Source organism: Biomphalaria glabrata, chromosome 2, assembly GCF_947242115.1.
Source record: "Biomphalaria glabrata chromosome 2, xgBioGlab47.1, whole genome shotgun sequence".
Lineage (NCBI taxonomy): Eukaryota > Metazoa > Mollusca > Gastropoda > Planorbidae > Biomphalaria > Biomphalaria glabrata.
This window is the reverse complement of record NC_074712.1, coordinates 7,384,148-7,403,924: the sequence shown is the minus strand read 5'-3', so window position 1 is coordinate 7,403,924 and position 19,777 is coordinate 7,384,148. Positions and strand designations below refer to the sequence as shown.

General features: G+C 34.7%; 1 protein-coding gene across 5 annotated transcripts; it reads left to right on the top strand.

Moving 5' to 3' along the window:
- The first annotated feature begins 2,975 nt into the window (after positions 1–2,975).
- Positions 2,976–19,449, top strand: LOC106074822 (nucleolin-like). Of its 5 annotated transcripts, none has more exons than XM_056018907.1 (13): positions 2,976–3,115; positions 6,079–6,445; positions 8,281–8,410; positions 9,350–9,486; positions 10,255–10,323; positions 10,882–11,023; positions 11,676–11,782; positions 12,026–12,237; positions 12,943–13,005; positions 14,620–15,010; positions 16,225–16,392; positions 17,724–17,988; positions 18,656–19,449. In XM_056018907.1, the coding sequence occupies exons 2-13, from the start codon at positions 6,106–6,108 to the stop codon at positions 18,708–18,710; spliced, it is 2,079 nt and encodes a 692-aa protein (XP_055874882.1). In that variant the 5' UTR covers positions 2,976–3,115; positions 6,079–6,105; the 3' UTR covers positions 18,711–19,449. The 5 variants fall into 5 exon arrangements, with proteins under 5 accessions (XP_055874882.1, XP_055874886.1, XP_055874883.1 ...); XM_056018911.1 differs by having other exon boundaries at positions 2,977–3,115; positions 17,727–17,988; XM_056018908.1 differs by having other exon boundaries at positions 3,112–3,131.
- Positions 19,450–19,777: the final 328 nt, after the last annotated feature.

Here is a 19,777-nt window from a genome sequence, read left to right as displayed (position 1 = left end):
GAAGTTGATAACCGTCTGGCCAGGGCCAGTAGCGCTTTTAGACGCCTTCATGCGAGAGTTAGGCGGAACAGATCGCTCCGCCTGTCTACAAAAATCAGTGTCTACCAGGCGGTGGTTCTCTCAACCCTTCTGTATGGCTCTGAGACATGGACACTATACAGGAAACATCTAAGACTTCTTGAGCGCTTCCACCAAAGATGCTTGCGCATCATGGACATACGTGGCAAGACCGCACTACTATCAGCGCCGGTATGGACAATATAGAGGGACTTCTTTTGGTCCGACAGTTGCGCATATCCCGTATGGGAGACGAACGTATGCCAAAGGCAGTCTTTTTCTTCTGATGTTTAATTTTTTTTTTTCATCTGAATCACAGTGCTTTTTTTTAGAAGAGCCTTTTTGTATATAAACACTTTTCGCTAACGTTTTATGTTTTGTTAAAGAACAGGTTTAATTAGTCACCACATTGTCAACAGTTGTGTATCTTTGGCCTTCTAGAATATCTTACCCCAAAATAATGTAAAGATAGGTAAAATAAATGATCTTAAGCTATGCCTCTAGTGGCTATCATTTCAGAACGAAAAAAGTATTTCAGTTGTACCAAAAAAAATTGCTAGGCAAAAAGCATTTTCTGAAAAAGAAATCTTGAACACATTAAAGAAATTAAGTGAATGTTTTACACATCTTTTAAATAGCTTTTCTGTTGGTTCTGAATAATTTCCTATATTCGTCCATGGTTCCAGACACTGAAGCTGCATTTTCATACCCCTAAACTTTTAAGATATTAAGTGGATCTCATTAGCTTTTTTTGCTCCCCATAAAATATTATAACTTGTGAATCTGACCAGTGTGTGCTATGTCAAACAAACTACAAAGGTGCTAACATTCATTCTGACTCAATATCTTGTACGTCTTCGCTAAAACATTTATAAACTTTGTAACATGACAGATTGTACTTTCAGCTACGGGTTTTATCTACATAACATTTCAGTCATCTCATGGAAAATCTGTATTTTAATAAAGAGTCGTTGTTAATATGGTCACAAACTGTCTAATTTTCTGCTTGTATAGAAACAGTTCGTGCAATATCTCCTTCCATTGTTTTTCTTCTAAACATCAACCATAGCAACGACTTCCTTGTCAACTGTATTTGTACCCGGATGTTCTTGTTTTCCAATTTTCCAATCCAGATAAAATCTTCATACGTCTTTTATTATTCCAATTTCGAAAGTTTATTTCAACCACACATGAAATTAAGTTACATATTTCTATACAAATAGTTTTAAAAAATCGACAACAAAAGAATACTGTTGTGGTTTTTTTTTTTTGTTTTTTTTTTGCTATAAGAACCATCAGAACCATTCTTTTGACAAATAGCGTACTTTTCCTTTTGCCCTAGATAATGTCCGTCGTAAATCATGTGAAATTGGCACTCGTCAAGAACAAAATTCCCCTAAAATATTCAAGTATTTCATTCGACTCATTGTAACATCTTCATCTTGGCTAGAGCTTCTATAGATCTATTTATTAATTGTGAATAACATGTTCCAATAGTTATCCACTGTCGTTTATTTTTTTTTAACTGTCAGTTATTCCCAAAAAGCATTTTTTTTACTTGGGTGTCACCCCCCCCACTAACGGGTGTCACCCGGTGAGGACCGCACCCCCCCCCCTAGTGACGGCACTAGCTCTCACCATAATTTTGTATGGCTCTGAGACCAGGGTGCTCTGCATAATGCCTCTAACGCTTCCATCAAAGGTTCCTTTGCTCCATAATGGGCATACGCTGTCAAGACTACTTTACAAATAACCATGTACTGCTGGAGGCCGGTGTGGACAATATAGAAGCACTACTTTTGACAGCTGCGCTTGGTCGGAATGTTGTCCCACTTGGGGGTGGGGCTGACTGTACGTAAAAGGCGATTTTTTTTTCTGGCGCTATAAAGATCAACTTTGGCGAAATTTCGCCCTTACTGGCATAGAGGAAAGCACATTGCAGCAGATGGCTTCTGAAAGAGACACCCGGAAAGCTCCCACGAAGGCGCGGGACACGCGCAGAAAACCCTTGCAGGAGACAGGCGCAGCATAAGAAAAGAAAACTTGGATCTCCTGCTGACAACGGCTTTGTCTGCATTAGATGTTGCAAAATGTACAGGACCCAACTAAGTTTGCGCAGTCACGTGAAACACTGCACTCACCCTTATATAGGCCTACTTACTCTTTGGAAACGAAGACCTTTTGTGCCTTAAAGGTTACTTATAAATATATTTGAAAATAAATAGGCTCATAAAACAATTATGCTGAATAATAATAAAAATAATAAATCTTGCTTAAAAAGTCAAAAAAAAAAAAAAAAAGAAAAAAAAACACGAACATATGAGCCTAGATCAGGGTTTCTCAACCTGTGGATCGCGACCCCCTTGGGGGTCGATTGACGATTTGCCAGGGGTCGCCTAAGACCATAAAAAATAAGGATTGTTATTGTCTATTCTTCTATTGCTGTATGTGTGTGTATTGGGGGGGGGGGGTCGCGGCAGAGTGGGATATTGTAAAAAGGGGTCGCCGAGCTTAAAAGGTTGAGTACCGCTGGCCTAGATGTTTTGTTTTTGCTTTGTACGTTTCGGGTGTTCCTTCGGGATAGAGTTTCCTTTTTTTTTTTTTCCATTTTAGTCCATATTTCCCACCTCCCACAGGACAATGGGGGATGGCAGTAGGCAAGATCCATAGAGACGACCGAACGACAGTCCAGCGTGCATACTGCAAGACCCGGTAGCCTTTATAGATAGGGAGGTGTCGGGGGACATAGATCTACAAGGCCTGAAATCCCAAATCTGATGAGAAATAAATCTAGATCTACACCGTTGATAAAGCTCTGCTGTACTGGTCAGTGTCTATTTAAAACACATTTCTTTAAATAGCGTTCTAGCTAAAATATCGGAAATATCGCATTTAGTATGCACAAGGTTTGAAATACCCATATCTGATTAGAAATACCCAGTTTTTAAAGAAAGCCCTGCTTTGCCGGTTTCTATGTCTATTTAAAACAAATTTTGTTATATAGATCCAGATTCCAAACGAGAGTACATTTTCTTTTTCTATTGTATAAATAGTCAAAGTAAGGTTTAAAACAGGTTAATGTTGGTCTATCTTAAATAAAGTAAAAAAAAATAATAGATCTACAATATTTATACATTCATTATTAATCTAGCAAGCAGATCTTTGAAAATTAATTTTGTTGCATTTAAACATATCTAGGTGATTAGTCTAATCTATCTATAACCTACTAGGATGTAATACTAAATTCTAGGTCTACCTAATCTCGATAGACATCGGAGTGGACAATGAGTGATGACACAATCACAATGTGAATGATCGGATAGAAATAATAGAATAGATCTTTATAATTATAGACATTCTAGATCTAGAGTCTAGTAATCTAGAAATAGACTAAAGATTATTAATATTATAGAGATTCTATTCTACTAGAATAGGGCTAGTAGTTAGTAGAGATAGATTTCTGATAAAGATTACTATACTAACTATAGTTGTATAGTAAAGTGCGAAGTTCGAGCGCATTAAGCCCGCTGGCAGCAATTTTCAAGTTTGGATTTTTATAGCACCGTAACAGTCTGACCTATGAAAAAACTGATGGTATCTCTGAATTCCTCGTCCTTTTTTCTATAAAAATAGATTGGATTTAATGTATCACTAGGATTAGTTAAAATTAAATACGAAGTCAAAGAGGTGTAGGGTAAGTATCGCCAAGCGTACTTTTCCTCGAGCGGATTTTTCCCCAGTTAGTAAGCTCGATCGGGTTGGTGGAAGGTTCGAGCAGATCAAAGAAAATATATCTAAAAAGATGTTTTAATATTTAATTTTTACTATAAAGTCATTTTCTTTTTACTCCAGCGCAAGAACACCATCCATTGCACCATTTCCCACCCTCCACAACTTCAAATAGTCTCTATAAGCTGATCAACAATCAGACTTTAAAATAGCCTTAATCCCATTACCCATTTCTTTCACTACCGGGTAGTAAAAAAGAATAATTCCACACCTCCTGAGCCTGAGTTTGACCTCACTATGAACTTAGCCTTTACAAGGAAAAGGAAATAGTATGTGTCGGAAGTAAAGAAAAAAGGTGCATGCGCATAGTTTGCTTGGTATTGATGGTGTCATAGCCTAGGTCTAGACTCTATAGGCTATAATTATAATAATAACGGGCTCCTGACAAAACAGTCCTTACAACTTACAGCCCGCTTACCAACCATCAATTTATAATAATAAGCTTAAGGCTTAAACTGAGTTAACAACACTACAGCATCTCTTTTGTCTGAGAAGGCTGTATTTTGGTTTTGAAACCTGACATGAGAAGCTGTTGTTAGTTAAGACTATTGCAGACTGTGCCAAGGAAAAATAGTGTGTTTTCTTCAGTTGTTCAGCACTGCCGTACAGGGTGTTGGTTATCTTGTGCTGGAGTGGTAGTAGGATCTGCCTAAGGTCAGACTAAGGTGGATAAGGAAGGGGCATTCAAAAAGGGTATGGTTTATGGTTTTATAAAGGTGGGCGCAGTGTCTACAAAGGGGAGTTGTGTAGGATTTATTTTATTGAGATGGTAATTTAACAGAGGTGTGTGTCCTGTCCTTAGTTGGAAGATTGTAGATTGCTTTTTGTGGGGGAGGAAGTTAATACTGTCCAGTTTGTTAGACATGTTCATTTCTTTGTACATGGCTCTGCCTGTTTTTCCTGTTGCCCATTGGTTTAGCCACTCCTTTTTGTGGTGTTGATTAATATTGAGATTAACAGGTCTATCTGGTTGTTCCATAGATGATCCTGCCTTTGAAAGCTTATGTGCCCTTTCATTTCCCATGACGCCAATGTGTCCAGGGATCCACTGTAATGTGATGTTGAATTTTTATTTTGTCATCATCTGGTGTATTATCACTATTTGTGTTGTCAACTCTCTTGGGCTCTTTGAGTTGCTGCTGTTAAGTGCTTGAAGAGTGGATTGGGAGTCTGTAAAGATGGTGATTGTATCCCTTCATATTATTTGTTTTCGACTGTCTGCAAAGCTTTGGTAATTGCCTCAATTTCGACTTGGAAGTTTGAGTAGTAGTCGCCACTGGGTGCACTTATTTCAAAGTGTTTATTTTTTCGGGAAGACCAGGAAGGCACCAAGACCAGCACTGATGGTGGCTTTGAAGGCTGATCCATCTGTGTATATATGGATGGCTGTTTTTGTATAGCATTCAATTGTTTCGAGCGTGCCTACTTTGAGCTCCTGTGGATTTGATTCTTTTGTAAGTGTTGTTTATTAAATGTGTTTAAATGGTTGGTTGTTTGTAGTTAAGTCCAGGAATTATGTTTGAGAATCTGGTAATTTTTTCTCTGTTATTGGGTAGATGGTGTTTTAGGGCTAGTTCGTCAGTAAGTTGGATTAGAGTTCTTTGCTTGTTTTTCTTATTTCTCTGTGTTAGTAGTTTATTTGGATGGTCGTCCTCCAACCTTCTGTATCTCTCAATAGCTTCTAATGCTGCTCTGTTGCGCCTTAACTTAAGAGGTTCAATATTGGAATTTATTTCACAGGCTGCTGTGAGAGTAGTTCTTATACCTTCATTGATTAGACGCAAGGCTTAGTTTTGGATTGTGTCTAAAGATGATTGATACGTTTTATAGGCAGCTATTTGTATGGAGAGACAGTTATGCATGACAGATCTGACGTATCCAGTGTATAACTGTCTTAAGGTTTTCTTTTGAGCTCCACAGGATGTTCCTGCTAGGTGTTTTATTATGTTTAAAAAAAAAAAAACGTCTAAGCATAGTAATATATAGGCTATAACATGATGAGCTTTCACTTCCTGTCATCATAACCTTCACCTTTGGCCAGGGTTTGAGTCTTTTATAAGTCTTTTTCTTATAAAATGGTTTTTACAAATTTAAAGAGTTTCCTAATTAATTCTGTCCACAGTAACTTCATGGAGCAATTTAGTTCATATGAACAGTGAAGTTGAATAAAATAGTTTCTCTATAAATTATCGCCGCATCATAATTATTTCCTATAATTTATTTTCTTCACAGAGTTTTTCTAAATAAAAGTGAAAAACAATGTCTGACCCAACAGTTGCTGAGTCAGACAATATTGAGACAGAAGCAGAAAAGCAAACCGATGAAGACAAAGTTACTGATGTTGCACTTGATGCAGATGCAGATGATGAACAAAAAATGGATTCAGCGCCAAACGATGATGTTAACCCTACAGTTGAAGAATCTGGTGAGGAATCTAAAGAGGAAATGATGACAGGAGATGGAGAAATGCAAACAAAACCTGAGTCTGTGAAAAAAGATGATAATGATGAGGAAGAGAATGAGGATGATGAAGATGAGGATAGAGACCCTAATGCTGATCCTAATGTGATGCCTCAAGTAAATGTTAGTTTACTATCAAGTAAGTCGGAATATGTATTTAGATTATGGATCATATCCATAATAATTTAGACTTTAGTTAGTTTGTCATATAAAAGTGGTGCCCCCTGGAAGTGCTATAAAGATCTCTCAGGTGCCATTTTGCCCTCACTGGCATAGAGGAAAGCAACTGGCTGAAGATAGCTTCTGAAAGAGACAGCTGTGTAACTCTCACCAAAGTCTTTGGACACACATTGGAGGTTCATAGGCTGTTGTTGAAGACAGGCGTAAGCAATGAAAAGTAAACCACTAGCGGACAACAGCTTTGTCTGCATTAGCACGTTGCAGCTGGGTGTGCATGGTCATGTGAAATACTGCATTATCTTAAATCTTGGAATCGGAAACAAGGCCTCAGAATTAAATATAGATTTTTTTTTTTACATCGAAAAATATTTGTGCAAAAAAAATTAACATGTTTTTTTTTTCAGTTAGCTTGATAAACACTTTTCCTAAGAGTTATTTCTTACAAAATCTTATTGACTTGCCATCAACTAGAACTGTAAGGCTTGTGTGTGTATACAGTAGACAAAATGTCACTATTAACTCTTAAAAACTGTAATTTTTTTCTCATTCTACCGGAATTTTTTTTCCCCCCACAATTTTTATCACATTTATAAGCATTTTTATAAACGTCATACTGTTTTTTCTGTTTGTTAAAACATAGACATGTTATATAAAATTTTGTTGGAAATTGAATGTACTACAGGATAATTTATCTTTCAATGTTATAGATAGTCACTGGAAAAAAAAATTAGGTAATTTCAGAGATGAAAAAATTTTTTTTTTTAATTTGATCTTTAAAAACTGACTTTCCCAAGTAAAAAAAAGAATATTCCAACAGTCCTCAATCATTATTATTGTATGAAATATTAAACTCTATCCAATTATCTATTTAAAAAACATAACTTTGTCAAACTTGATCAATATTTACACTTTTAGTGAGGTTTCTTTCTAGATCTACTAGGGCCTGGCTGGGGCGACGCCCCCTTTCGTTTACTACTTTTACTAGATCTAGGGATGAATAATTCACTATCAGACTGCTTGAGTCTGAAAATCGCTTTCATTATAACTTTCTAACTCTAGAATCTCTATCTAACTCTAAGACTAAGTCTAAGTCACTCATGTCACTATCATTCGTATCTAAAAAGATATTTAGAGCCTGATCAGCAGTAAAATGGCAAGAAGGCCTGTCAGCCATGATGTCTGATGCAAAAAAACGAAAAATTCACTAGTCACTTACAAAAAAAAAATATTTAGAACAATAAAAACAGCTTAGATCAACAAAGTATCAAAATGAAAAAACTTTCAAAATGGCCGCTCTAGCGTTTCCTTAAACCATTTAAGGGATTAAAAACGTGGATTAGAAAAGAAAAAGAAGTAAATAGGGAAATAGTGATCGGACGCTGGAAGCGTCATTACGTTAGCACGGCCGGGAGACTGGTCGCTGTCAGCGTCATTGCGGTCTTGAAGAGTTAATAACTCCTTCACCCTGGACTCATCCCCCCATTTTCTACCAAAAATAAAATATTGAAAAAAATAATTAATTAAAACTTCTCATTTATGAATGTTTCTATGGGTAATAGTGTCACTAACTTAAAAGTGTCCCTTTTATTTTAAATATTATCAATCTTTTTTTTTTTCTTTAATCCGAAATCACTTGGCATTTAAATTTGTTTTTGAAATTGTTTCAATATGGTTCTATAGTTTTCTAAAACAATCTGGTGTTTACATTTTGTATTTAACAGCTTACCTATGTAGGAAAATTTTTAAATTATAAAAAAAACTAATGAATGTATTCTGTAATTTTTTTTACTCTAGAGCGTAAATGGCAGGTAAAAATTTTCCCACTGAAGTGTGGAGATTTCATGAATGGCCAGATTGGACGTGTCTTTAAATATGCTAAAGAAAGTTTGATGTACATTCTTAGCCCTGGCAGATATGCAAGAGGGTAAGTTGTTCTGTCTTCATCAACTCATTCATCTTGTTTATAGTCACTTATATCTGTTATCAGTTGTTAGATTCTTAGCCCTGGCAGATATGCAAGAGGGTAAGTTGTTCTGTCTTCAATCAACACATTCATCTTGTTTATAGTAACTTATATCTGTTATCAGTTTTTAGATTCTTAGGGTAAAAACAAAGAAAGTGTTTTCCAGGTCTAATCAAAAAAATATATTTAATCATACTTACAAAATATGGTACCGGTATTTACAAAACAAGTGTGTTACCATTTTCATTTTTATAAAAAGGAGAAAGTGAACCATGTTAATTTTTTTTTTTTCAAAAAATCTTCACTTTTACTGGTCTGATCACTTCCCAGGTCCACTTCATCTTCATACTGAATCTAGATTGTTAACTTTATACTGTTTCTAGATTGTCCACTTCTTCATACTGGATCAAATTTAGATTGTCCACTTCATCTTCATACTGGTTATATATTTATTTATTTATATCTCATATCCTATGGACTCGAAGATAGTCCACTATCTTCAACGTAGTGTTGTTTTTTTGTTGTTTTTTTTTCAACCTGTGATGGATCAGCTCCTGTATCAAATTATTTTTTATATTAAATAAAAATAATTTCTTTAGCCCATAGCTAAATAATTTTTATTTAAATGACATTTTTGTAGTTATTTCTTAGTACTAACAGTTGATAACTATTTTTTTGATTGGCATTGCTCCAAAAATGAACTATTCAAAGTTGGTTGTATTTATTCTTCCAAAATAGTTTTATGGATTAAAATTCTTCCTCCTAAGTACATCTTAAATATATTTTCTTATATTTTTTTGTAGGGAATGTGACTCACAAAAAAATATTTTTATACTGTTTGTATCAAATGACATGTACTGGTAGTCGTTACTTGATTGCAATGTGTATCATTTCTACTAGGAAAGGAGAGCTGTATATTTCCAGCGCTAAGAATGCTGCGCAAGTTGTTCACAATCTGATGAAACTAGACTTTCACTCATCAGAAGTCAACATAGAGATTATCAAGAAGAATGATCAAAATGAAGTTGAACTGAAGGGTATGTTACTTGCAATACATTCATACATATGCTGGAGAGATGTCTTCTGTGAGGCACTCACACAGTTTGGATTAAAATAAGAAAATTATTTTGTTCTTATCAATGAAGTTGTAATAGCATATTTTTTTAACTTGACGTCACTATTTGTTTTGAAACACTTTATTTAGCTAACTTGAATATGAAGCAGGAAAAGGTTAAATATTCAGCTTTTCAAAACCCATATGTGTTAGTCTTTTTTTCTGTCTACACCAATTTGTAACTGAGAACATGTTGACAACATTTTAGATATGTGTATTATGCCAGTGTATTAAACCATACAAGAGGGACATGGTTTAAGTGTTTTAAATATCTTTATAATATTTATTTTGTTCTTCAATACCTGCTCATTTTCGCACATCGTTTGGTCTACACCTTCCCCCTTGCATACCAAGCCTCATGCTCCTCTCGATTTCCTTCTCAACATAATCTTGCCTTACTTCCCCCTGTCAATTATTCGAGCAGCCTCTCCTGTTCTATAACCAAATTTGGCCAACAACAAAAAAAAAACAGCTCTATCTTACCCTCACATTATTTTGTAAAATTACTTTTTTATATTTAAACTTAAAAGTTAGTTTGCAACATATTTTAAACATTATTTGTCAGGCCTATCATTTTTTGTATGGAGATATATTTCTGCTATTTCCTGATTGTTTAGTTATTGATATCTAATAAAATATTGCTTGAATTAATACTTTAAAAAGTAACAAGATCTTTCTTTTATTTGTCCAGGTTTCTTGCGGTTTGATACAAAACTTGTTAGAATGTTGTGCATTCCAAATGTTCCCCTCAGACGACTAGGTACATCATTGACTTATTTTACTTGCTATAATTGATTAGTTATGTTAAATAATTAAAGGGCTTAATCCATTGACTCCTACTATCATTTAGCATATTATAAGTTTCTATTTCTTCTTGATTATTGACTCAAATCTGTTTTATTTTATATAATATTATCATATTATTATTATTTTTTTTAAACTTAACTTTTTTTTTTCCAAAAATATCTGTTTAAAGATAGTTCTGAATCCCCTCCCCCACATGTCCACTTAAGTAATTGGACCATCGTGCATTAAACATGCTATAAGCATGAAGTTTGTGCTATACAAAAGCAATTAAAAAAAATAATTTTAAAAGAATTTGCATTATTAATAATAGGCATTCATTGAATGCATTTTATTTGTATGTAAATTCTTGTTTTAACTAAGTGTAAAAACTAGCTCAAGACACTCCTTCAAATACTTAATTTATGCTCACTTTTTATTTTTATTTAGCCTAGTATAATTTACTTTTAAGATTGAACCATTTTTGTGCATGCTATGCTCATGTAATTTTTTTTTTCTTTTTGGCTGTGACCAGGTATAAATAGAAGGATAAGACATCGTGGCATTGGCTCAGTATTTGTGAAAAATCTGCCTGAGGGCACAACCAAAGAAATGTTGAAAGTATTGTTTCCCTTTGCATCAGAAGTAAATTACAACCCTGAGAAATTTAAAGATGGGTAAATAACAAAAGTTAAACCTTTTCTTTAACCCTTTGGACCCTCGCAGTACCCTGCCCTTAGTTTTCTATTCCACTAGGCTCCTGGGGAAAAATGATGCTTTACACAAGCATGCTTAAAAACAAACTAATGGTATTAAAACTTTAAAATGAACTATTTTATTTCGAGATAAATTTATTAGAATCTTTATCTCCTATATTCTTTCTTGGTATGCCACAAGTAGAATAGTCCTCTGTGACATGTTTTTTCTTTGGATTTTTAATTACGGACATTAGGTTTAAGGTAAGGTGCGCGAGACCGATATGTCTGGCTGGCGGGGCGTGGAGTTTTTATGCGCAGACCGATAAATCGGGCTGGAGGGTTCAAAAGGTTAATCTGCCTGATTTTTTAGCTTTGTATCTTTTATTTACGTCTTAAGTGTATTAAATTTTTTAGTTAAAACATTCTGCAGTAAATATAATTGCAGGATTCTCTATAATTGCTTTTTGTAATTTGACATTTTAGATGTACTTGTTGATTTACAAATTCTTTATTAAGAAAATCATTCTTGAGTTAACTTCAACTACTCTAGCTAAGTAAATAATGTATCTTTTGATGTGATTGGTTTCAGCATTAATTAATAAATTGTGTATTGTTTGCTATGTTCTAAAAGGACTGCTCGCTTAGTTTTGGACAACAGAAATAATGTGTTCAATTGTTTGAAGGCGTTTGCTAAAGTGGAGCTTGGAGGCAATGTCTTAGAGTTGCACCCCTTAGAAAGTAAGTGCGACAAATGTAATTTTTTATTGATAAAAACATTTTCTGTTCATATTTTAAATTTATATCTAGATTAAAACAATGTAATTGTAAAATAGTCTTCTTTTTCTTCTATCCAAACATTGCAATACTTCATAACTGAATGAGATTGGTTTACATTGGAACACATGTGTTAGCAATGTCCATGAACACCCATAAAGGCTAGATTGCTGAGATTTAATGATCAATCTGTTTAACTATCTACAGAAAGAAAAGAATCCAACAAGACCACAGAGAAGAAAACTGAAAATAAAAAAGAGGCGGCCGCTGCGGCTCAACCCAAAGTTGTCCAGGAGGAGAAAAAGGAAGCTGAGAAGAAGGAAGTTGAAGAGACCAAAGAACAAAAAACACAATCACCAGAGAAGAAAGAAACAAAGCCAGAACCCAAGCCAGAGACTCCAAAAACAGACATAAAAAAAGTAAAATAAAATTTAATTTTTAAATGTTATCATTTGAAAGTATAATAATAATAAGGCTTGTCTTCGGGTCAGAAGATTATTGAGGAATGCAATATTTCCCGTGGCTACGCAGCCTCAGCTGTGACCTACTCAGATATTAAAATTGCAATGAGACATCCATAGTCATCATATGACTGAAGGCTGCCAATGATTACGAAGAGGGTTTAAAATAACATACTTGATCATTAGCAAATTAGTTTTAATCTTCAGACTTGAAGTAAAGTCTAATTATTTGTCAATGCTTTAATCATATAAAGGTTCTCAATCAAAAAATATACTTTGATAAACTGAAGTTTTTCTGAAAATGTTCAGGAACAAATTATGCTCACTGTTCAACTGTATAATTTTGCCCCCAACACATTTTTTGCGCATCATAATAAATTACTCCTTTTTGTTTTGAAGCACTCTTTGATCTAAAAAAAAAAGAATCTCTTTATTCTTTCCTCCATAACCTTGTCTCTTATTCTCTATGGTCTGCTTGCTCATCATTCTTTCTTCTAAGCAACTTTGTTAGTAGTGGGGGTAACTCAAACTCTGGTCTCCCCTCTTCCTCATGTTTTCCTAATAATTGCCTTGTTGCAACAAATGCACATTTGTTATCATTACTAACTTAGGATATTATATTATAGCTGTTGGCTAGTTAAGTGCTATTGTTTCAATGTTCAGGATGTGGTCAGGAATCGACGCAGAAACTATTGGTTTAACAGAAGGAGAGGTTTTTACCGCGAGGTATGTTTGTTGAGCTAGAACTCCTTGACCTGTAGCTATTTTTTTGTACAATGCCTATCTTTTATTTTTATACTGGTGAAGAGCTAAACAAATAAAACAATGTTTGATTATGTCAACCCTGGGAAAATACTGAGCTTTATCTGGGAGGTGGGGTTGACTACGAAAGTTTGATTTGTGGTAGGGCAAAGAAATTGTAAATATATATTTACAACATATTTTATTAAATTATATAAATTTTTACTATTTGAGCTATGATTGGACCTTATTTTTAATAACTTGGCTGTATAATATTTAGATCTTGAGCTAAAAAGGATAAGTAACCCTTGAGGATTTATGGGTACCATATGGCCTAAATTGTGCCGATGTGCCAAAAAAATAAAATATCAAATAAAACAGGTTTAAATTTTTTGTACTAGTATAATCTATAGTAACAATTTAGATTAATTTCTGTCCTGGCTTGAAAACTATATACATTAAACAGTTTTCTTTACATGGTGAATAAGCTTTTAAAAGATCTATAATGAATTTGAAATGCAGTTCACAAGTAATAAACTTTTTTTTTTTTTAATTTTTATCCTGTAAATGTTGGCTAATAAATATATGTTAACTAAAAGACCTAATCATTCTTTATCAGCCATCTATTGGCTTCTAATCAACTTCAGGTTACTTCTTTAAGTCCTCTGCAGTTCCACCTGCTACTGTGTCTTGCAGGTTTGTGTGCAAGGCAAATGTGGATCTTCTAACTTAATACCAAGCTTTATGTTTAAATTGCGCACTAATGGGCAAATACACAAGAAGGACTTGTGCCAGCCAACTCAATAGGTTTTGTGTTTGAAGTGTTAGAAGTGTTCATGAAACTCAGGTCCATCTCTTCTGTTCTAAAGAGTGTTGAAGAAAATACCAACACATTTACAGAGAGGAGAGTAGGGAGAGTTATATACAATTGTTATGGCTGTGTAGTCTTGTGTTATGCGCGCTGGAATGCCGTCTCGGTTCGAACCTTGCCTGACGCTTCCTTCACCGTCCTGCGGGAGATAGGGGCTAGGATGTAATAATCTTCAATTTTGAAGGAACATCTGAAACATGTAAAATAAATAGAATCATTATACTGTGCCTTGCCAGTGGCTACAAAACTGTAGATAGCAAAAGTAATCTTGGAATCATTTCATAATTAGAGTTATGGCTTGCTTCTCTATAAACCAATACAAGTGAGCAGTAAATTATATACTTAAGGCAATTCAGCGCATGAATTTCACTTTACTTAAATTTTTCCTTTATTGGTTTTAATTATTTTAGATTTGCACAATAAATTAATATGAACATTATTTTTTTATTCTTTCGTCTTGAGATGAGCTGTCTGCCATTTCAGATGTTGAAATGCATTCAGCATTACACTTGCATAGCTCATTTTGTTTTCGGAGACTGTTTAAGGTTGACCACACAAGAACATGAAAGGAAAAAAAAAAACAACCCACTAGCAACCATGGTCGGTGTCCAAACTTGGTTTGCATTGGGTGGACATGCTGAAGTTTGGTGACCATAAGCAGTGCTGAAAGTGAGCGCTGGTGTATGCTAAAATTTATTGATATTCAGGGTCCAATACTTTCTTACCAGGAAAAAAAGGCTGAAGGCCCTGCTGCAAAACCAGTGTACCCAAAGCCAGAAACAACCCCACGTGGTCAGAGACCAGAAACATCTTCACGTGGTCAGCAAAGCAGAACAGATCCATCGCCACGTGGTCAGATAAGCAGACCAGAAGCATCTCCACGTGGTCAGCTAAACAGACCAGTAAGAAGAGGTCCCCTTGGTCGGGACACTGCAGTCAACAGAAGGCAGAATCCAGGTGGTTCTGGCAATCGAAGCTTCGGCAGGAATAACTCCAATTGGAACTCCAGATCTGCTGGGAGCAGACAAAGATTCGGATCTGGCGGAAGCTTTGCCCGCAGTGGTAGAGCTGATAGATTTGATGAGCCAGGTTTTGGTGGAGGTATGGCAGGAGGCTCGGGTTAGTATGATCTTTAAACATTTAACAAAAGAGTCCACCTAGTCAAGCAACTGCTGGTAGCAAGCAGTGCTGCTTACAGTATCTGCTATCATCCAGTGCTGCCCTGATAAATGAGATTGTGTCATAATCTTTTTTGAACAACATACCACTTGCTGTATGTCTTTTGTGAAGTAGCTTCACTGTATTGCTAGACTGTTATCAAGTTGTAGATCTGTGTGAGAGAGAGATTTCAAACGAAATCCAAAAACCTATTATGTAGAAATAATTGCCTATTTCTAAAGACTATAGAGTTTAATATTCATCTAATTGAAAAATAGCTTCCACTTCTGCTGTTTTCTGACTTGCAGTTTGGATTTCACATAGCTATGCCGTTGGCCCCATTTGATAGTAATATATTGTAGAGAATTGATAGTACTTAGGAAAGAAAAGACTGAAAACGAGGGCAGTTTTGTTTAGATCTTTTTCTACTGTAGTAATTGTCTCCTGAATTTTGGTATCTATTTTTAAGAAGTATTTTCTCTGAGTGAAAGCCTGAAGCCTGTGAATAGCACAGTGGAACAATTGTGCATCGCAAGAGCTAAGCTAAGCTTTTACTCTATGCTTGGGAGAGTTTATTTTGTGACTTGAGACAGTTTTATAAGTACTTTGGTTTTTTCCCTGCTTGTTTGACACTGTTTTACTAAAAGAGCATTTGAATGTAGACAGTGTCAGCCTGTCTTTGAAATGTCTGAAATTCTAAAGTTAGACAGTGTCAGCCTGTCTTTGAATTAACTCAAATTCTAAAGTTAAGACAGTATTAGCCTGTCTTTGAACTGTCTCAAATTCTAAAGTTAGACAGTGTCAGCCTGTCTTTGAACTGTCTCAAATTCTAAAGACTCGACAACTTCATGTGCTCTATCTGGGTGTTCTCTACGGAATCTCTGAAGTGTATAATTGAAAGATAATGAAATCGAAATCCAAAAGTTGTCTTCTATCAGGTCCTTGTATTTTCCTTATGTATATACTTAGATATTTATTTCTAGTAAATTATTTTATATCATATCGTTTATTATTTAACATTACAACATTATTGATAATCTATGATTTACTAAACAAATCTATTTATTACAATTAAAATTAGTGCCTATAACTAGCTTTAAAACCTATGGTAACAGTAAATGTTGTTTTTTTTGTGCTTTTAGCATGTTGTGTTCACCATGTTCCTCTATGTGTAGGTGATATGGGTGTAAATGCTGAAACCACAAAGGAAATGATGATGCTTCAAAGCCAGTTGAGTTTGGCCATCAAGAATCAAATAGCCATGCTGAATCAGACCCAGTTTGCTGTAGAACAAGCCAAGAGAAGTGCATTAACCTCAGACTTGGGCACAGGAGCTTCCCCAGGTAGGTGATGGCATTTATTAAACCTGGGGGTTACATATCCTAGGCAATGAAACTAATAGCTGGTAGGGGCCTGTACAAGGAAATTGAGATTTAAAAAAAAGGTTTTCAGACGTAAAATAGTGTTGGGAAGATCGAAATTAGATAGGTGTACTCTAGAGATATCTTATGATTTAATAGGACTATCTTGTATACTTGTTGGTATAAAACATCTGTCATTGTTATAAACCTTAAAAATGTACAAATGTTTAGTTTAGTATTAAAACTGAGAAATTAATTATTATAGCTTTTTTATATAGCGCTACTTTAATGCTTATAGCATGCTCAGAGCGCTTTTGGTCTAATCTCATTTGTGGACCAGTGGGGGGCAGGGGGTATCTAGGAGTTGGTGTTCCGTGCTGCCTTTAGGCGCTCAGTAAACACAAATCTGCCCGAGTCGGGTGTCGAACCTCGAGCCCCCTTCTAGGTAGCCAAGTTCAAGCGCACTTGGCCTCTCGACCATGCTTCCCACATTGACAAAATTTGGGTTTTAACTCAATAAAATGGAAATGCTCCAAATGCAATCATAGTAGCAACTCCAATTCTTCCATTTTATGGTCTCTAACCTAACTTACAGAGTAATTTCCCATTTTATGATAACTGGAAATAATGGGTCAATGACTTCTGAAAATGGTCTAGATTTCCTTTCATTGTCATTTCAGAAGACCACCCTGAAAATATAATCATTTAAAAAAATATTATTGTATCTTAAATTTCTGTTTTACACATTTGATAAATGTTTATCTTTGAATGTGAAAGCAATTCTGATTTTAAAATGTTGATATTTTATACTGTTACCCTCAATGACAATCCATTAATAGTCAGCACCTGTTGATTTGATAACAACCTTTTTGTTTTACTTGGTTATGTGCTTACCTTGAAGAAACTACAGTGTAGCACTAAAGAAGCCATCTTCCAGGTTTCAACTCCCTTACCTAAACCGCAGTGAATGTTGTAGTACAGTTGATTACAGTCAGCATCATTTGTGCTCCAACATTCTCTTTTTTTTTTTGGTAGCAGTGCTCTTGAGACCATCTCCTAAGCTCTCACAAACATACTCAATGTTTGCTGTGTTTTGAGCAGACAGTGAACACATTATGCTTGCAGGTGAAGTAAGCAATGGGATTAAAGTTTAACTATTAAATTTAGGAAAGGATTTATTTATTCGTTTTCAACCTTTTGAATTTTGTTCATAATTTTTTTTTTACATTTGTTATATTCAAAGATCATACTTGTCAAACAAACAAGAAGACTTTTTGAGTACTTATTTGTTAATGAACCTCTTTATGTCAAAGTAGAAGTCTCCAGAGCATTTGGTGGTAACAAGCGAAGGGCCAACCAATCAAGCTTCAGTGCTGACTATGGTGAAGATAGCTTTAGTCCCAAGCGACAAAATATGAGCCTCGGAAGCCAACAACAGTCAAGTTGGGCAGAGGAGAGTGAGGATTATTACGCATTGCAGCAACAGCAACAACAACAACAGCAACTTCAGAATTTGTATTATGAGTCTGACAGACAGTTAGAGAGTTCCCCTGCTTTTGGATCTGGGTATAACTCAAGGTACTACATGTTGTCTGTCTTGATTTGAAGTTGAAATCTTTGGTTCCCAAGCTCTGGATTGAGGCTTCTTATTAGGTTAACAGTCTAACAACATAGAAGATAAGATTTACAATGTTGCCAACTGCTTTAGATTGGGTCAATAGTTCTTTATAGGATTACAATTTTGTTAACATTGATTTGACTTTCTTATAGAACTTTGTCACAACAAACTGAGAATTCAGAGTTTTGAGTTGGGTTGTTACATAAAGCTTAGAGCAGTGACTCTGAATTTTAAAAAGTTTACACATTTATATTGTAATTGATGGAATGAAAGGACATTGTCTAAATGTGACATTATTTGTCTATTGTGTTATCTGAAAGTTTTGTTTTTCTCTTTCCAGACTATGATTTCAATGACATTAGTACAATGTCCAGTTCTAATCTATTTCAGTACTAACTTGTCTAGCAGATTTTAGTTAGAATTTATTTGGCTTTCAGACACATTGAAGAATTGTTTAAAATTATTTAGATAAAAAAACAAATGAGTAGTATCAACTTTAGTTACAACTTTTTGTCTTTTGCAACATTTCTATGAACTTAGAATTAAAACTGATACTATAGTTGTTCAAGCTTTTACTTAGCCTCTTTCAACATTGTATAAATGAGTCGCAATACTTTTCTGTTTCAGAAACTCTTCATCCTTTGGCTATGATCAATCATCACACTACCGCTATAACTACTAGAAGTGGCTGGACCTGGGTGTAGAGGAACATAACTGACAGACTTTGAAGTGGTAGATTCCAAGTGGATGTTGGCTATCTTATGAAATTGATGCTTTTGTTGGAGTCAGCTGTACAGTATGAGCACAAAGTCAATGTTTCTTGTCTAGGTGTGTCTGTATATACAAAGAAGAACTGAAGAGAAATAACTAAATATTGTATATGGCAATGTTCTTTCTTTAAAATAGGTGTCTGCTTCATTTTATACCTTTATTTGACACTTTTTAATTGCTTATTATTAAAACTATAACAAACAACTTCTATAAATCTATAATTTTAAACTTGTTTTTAAACAAATGATTTTAAATGGCTTATTAATTAATTATTTTCTTAAATTGTCATTTTACTTATTTCTTCTAAAAAAAAGTCATAATTAAACTTTTTTTTTTTTTTTTTCTTTTTTGCTGAACTCTTTTACTTTAAAGTCAAGTCTAGACTTGTCCTATTAATTTCGTTGGGAAGTTGTGTGCATGTGAAACTCCTAGATGTATTGTGTTCACTTAGATAATGTAGACGATAGGCTTCATACTGTTAAGTCCATTCCTACTTTGTTTCATGTGTAGTGTCCATGACTGACCTTCCAGGCTACATTTGGTCTTGGGTATTTCTGTCATTTCAGATGTTAGTAACAGTCTTATATGGTCCACATTTTTGTTGTATGTTTTTTATTGATTTGTATTATTAAAGTTAACAAATATCTTAATCATTTTGTTATGTTTCTTTTTTTTTTTCTTGGTTAACATTTGTTTCCTTGTGAAACTGTAGAGCATTGCAATGACCTGCCAAGTACTGTGTATATATAAATGTTGGTGTAAGTACCAGGTAATACAGGAAACTACCAAAGAATTGTTTGTGTGTAAATTGAAGACTATGAAATAATTTGTTGTGTGTAAATAGAAGACTACCTGCTACCAAGATTGTTTGTGTGTAAATAGATGTCTACCAAGATTTTGTTTTTCATGAATAGAACATTTTAGTACAGGTACCCAAGATTGATGTAGAGGACTAGTATCACATCACATACAAGATTT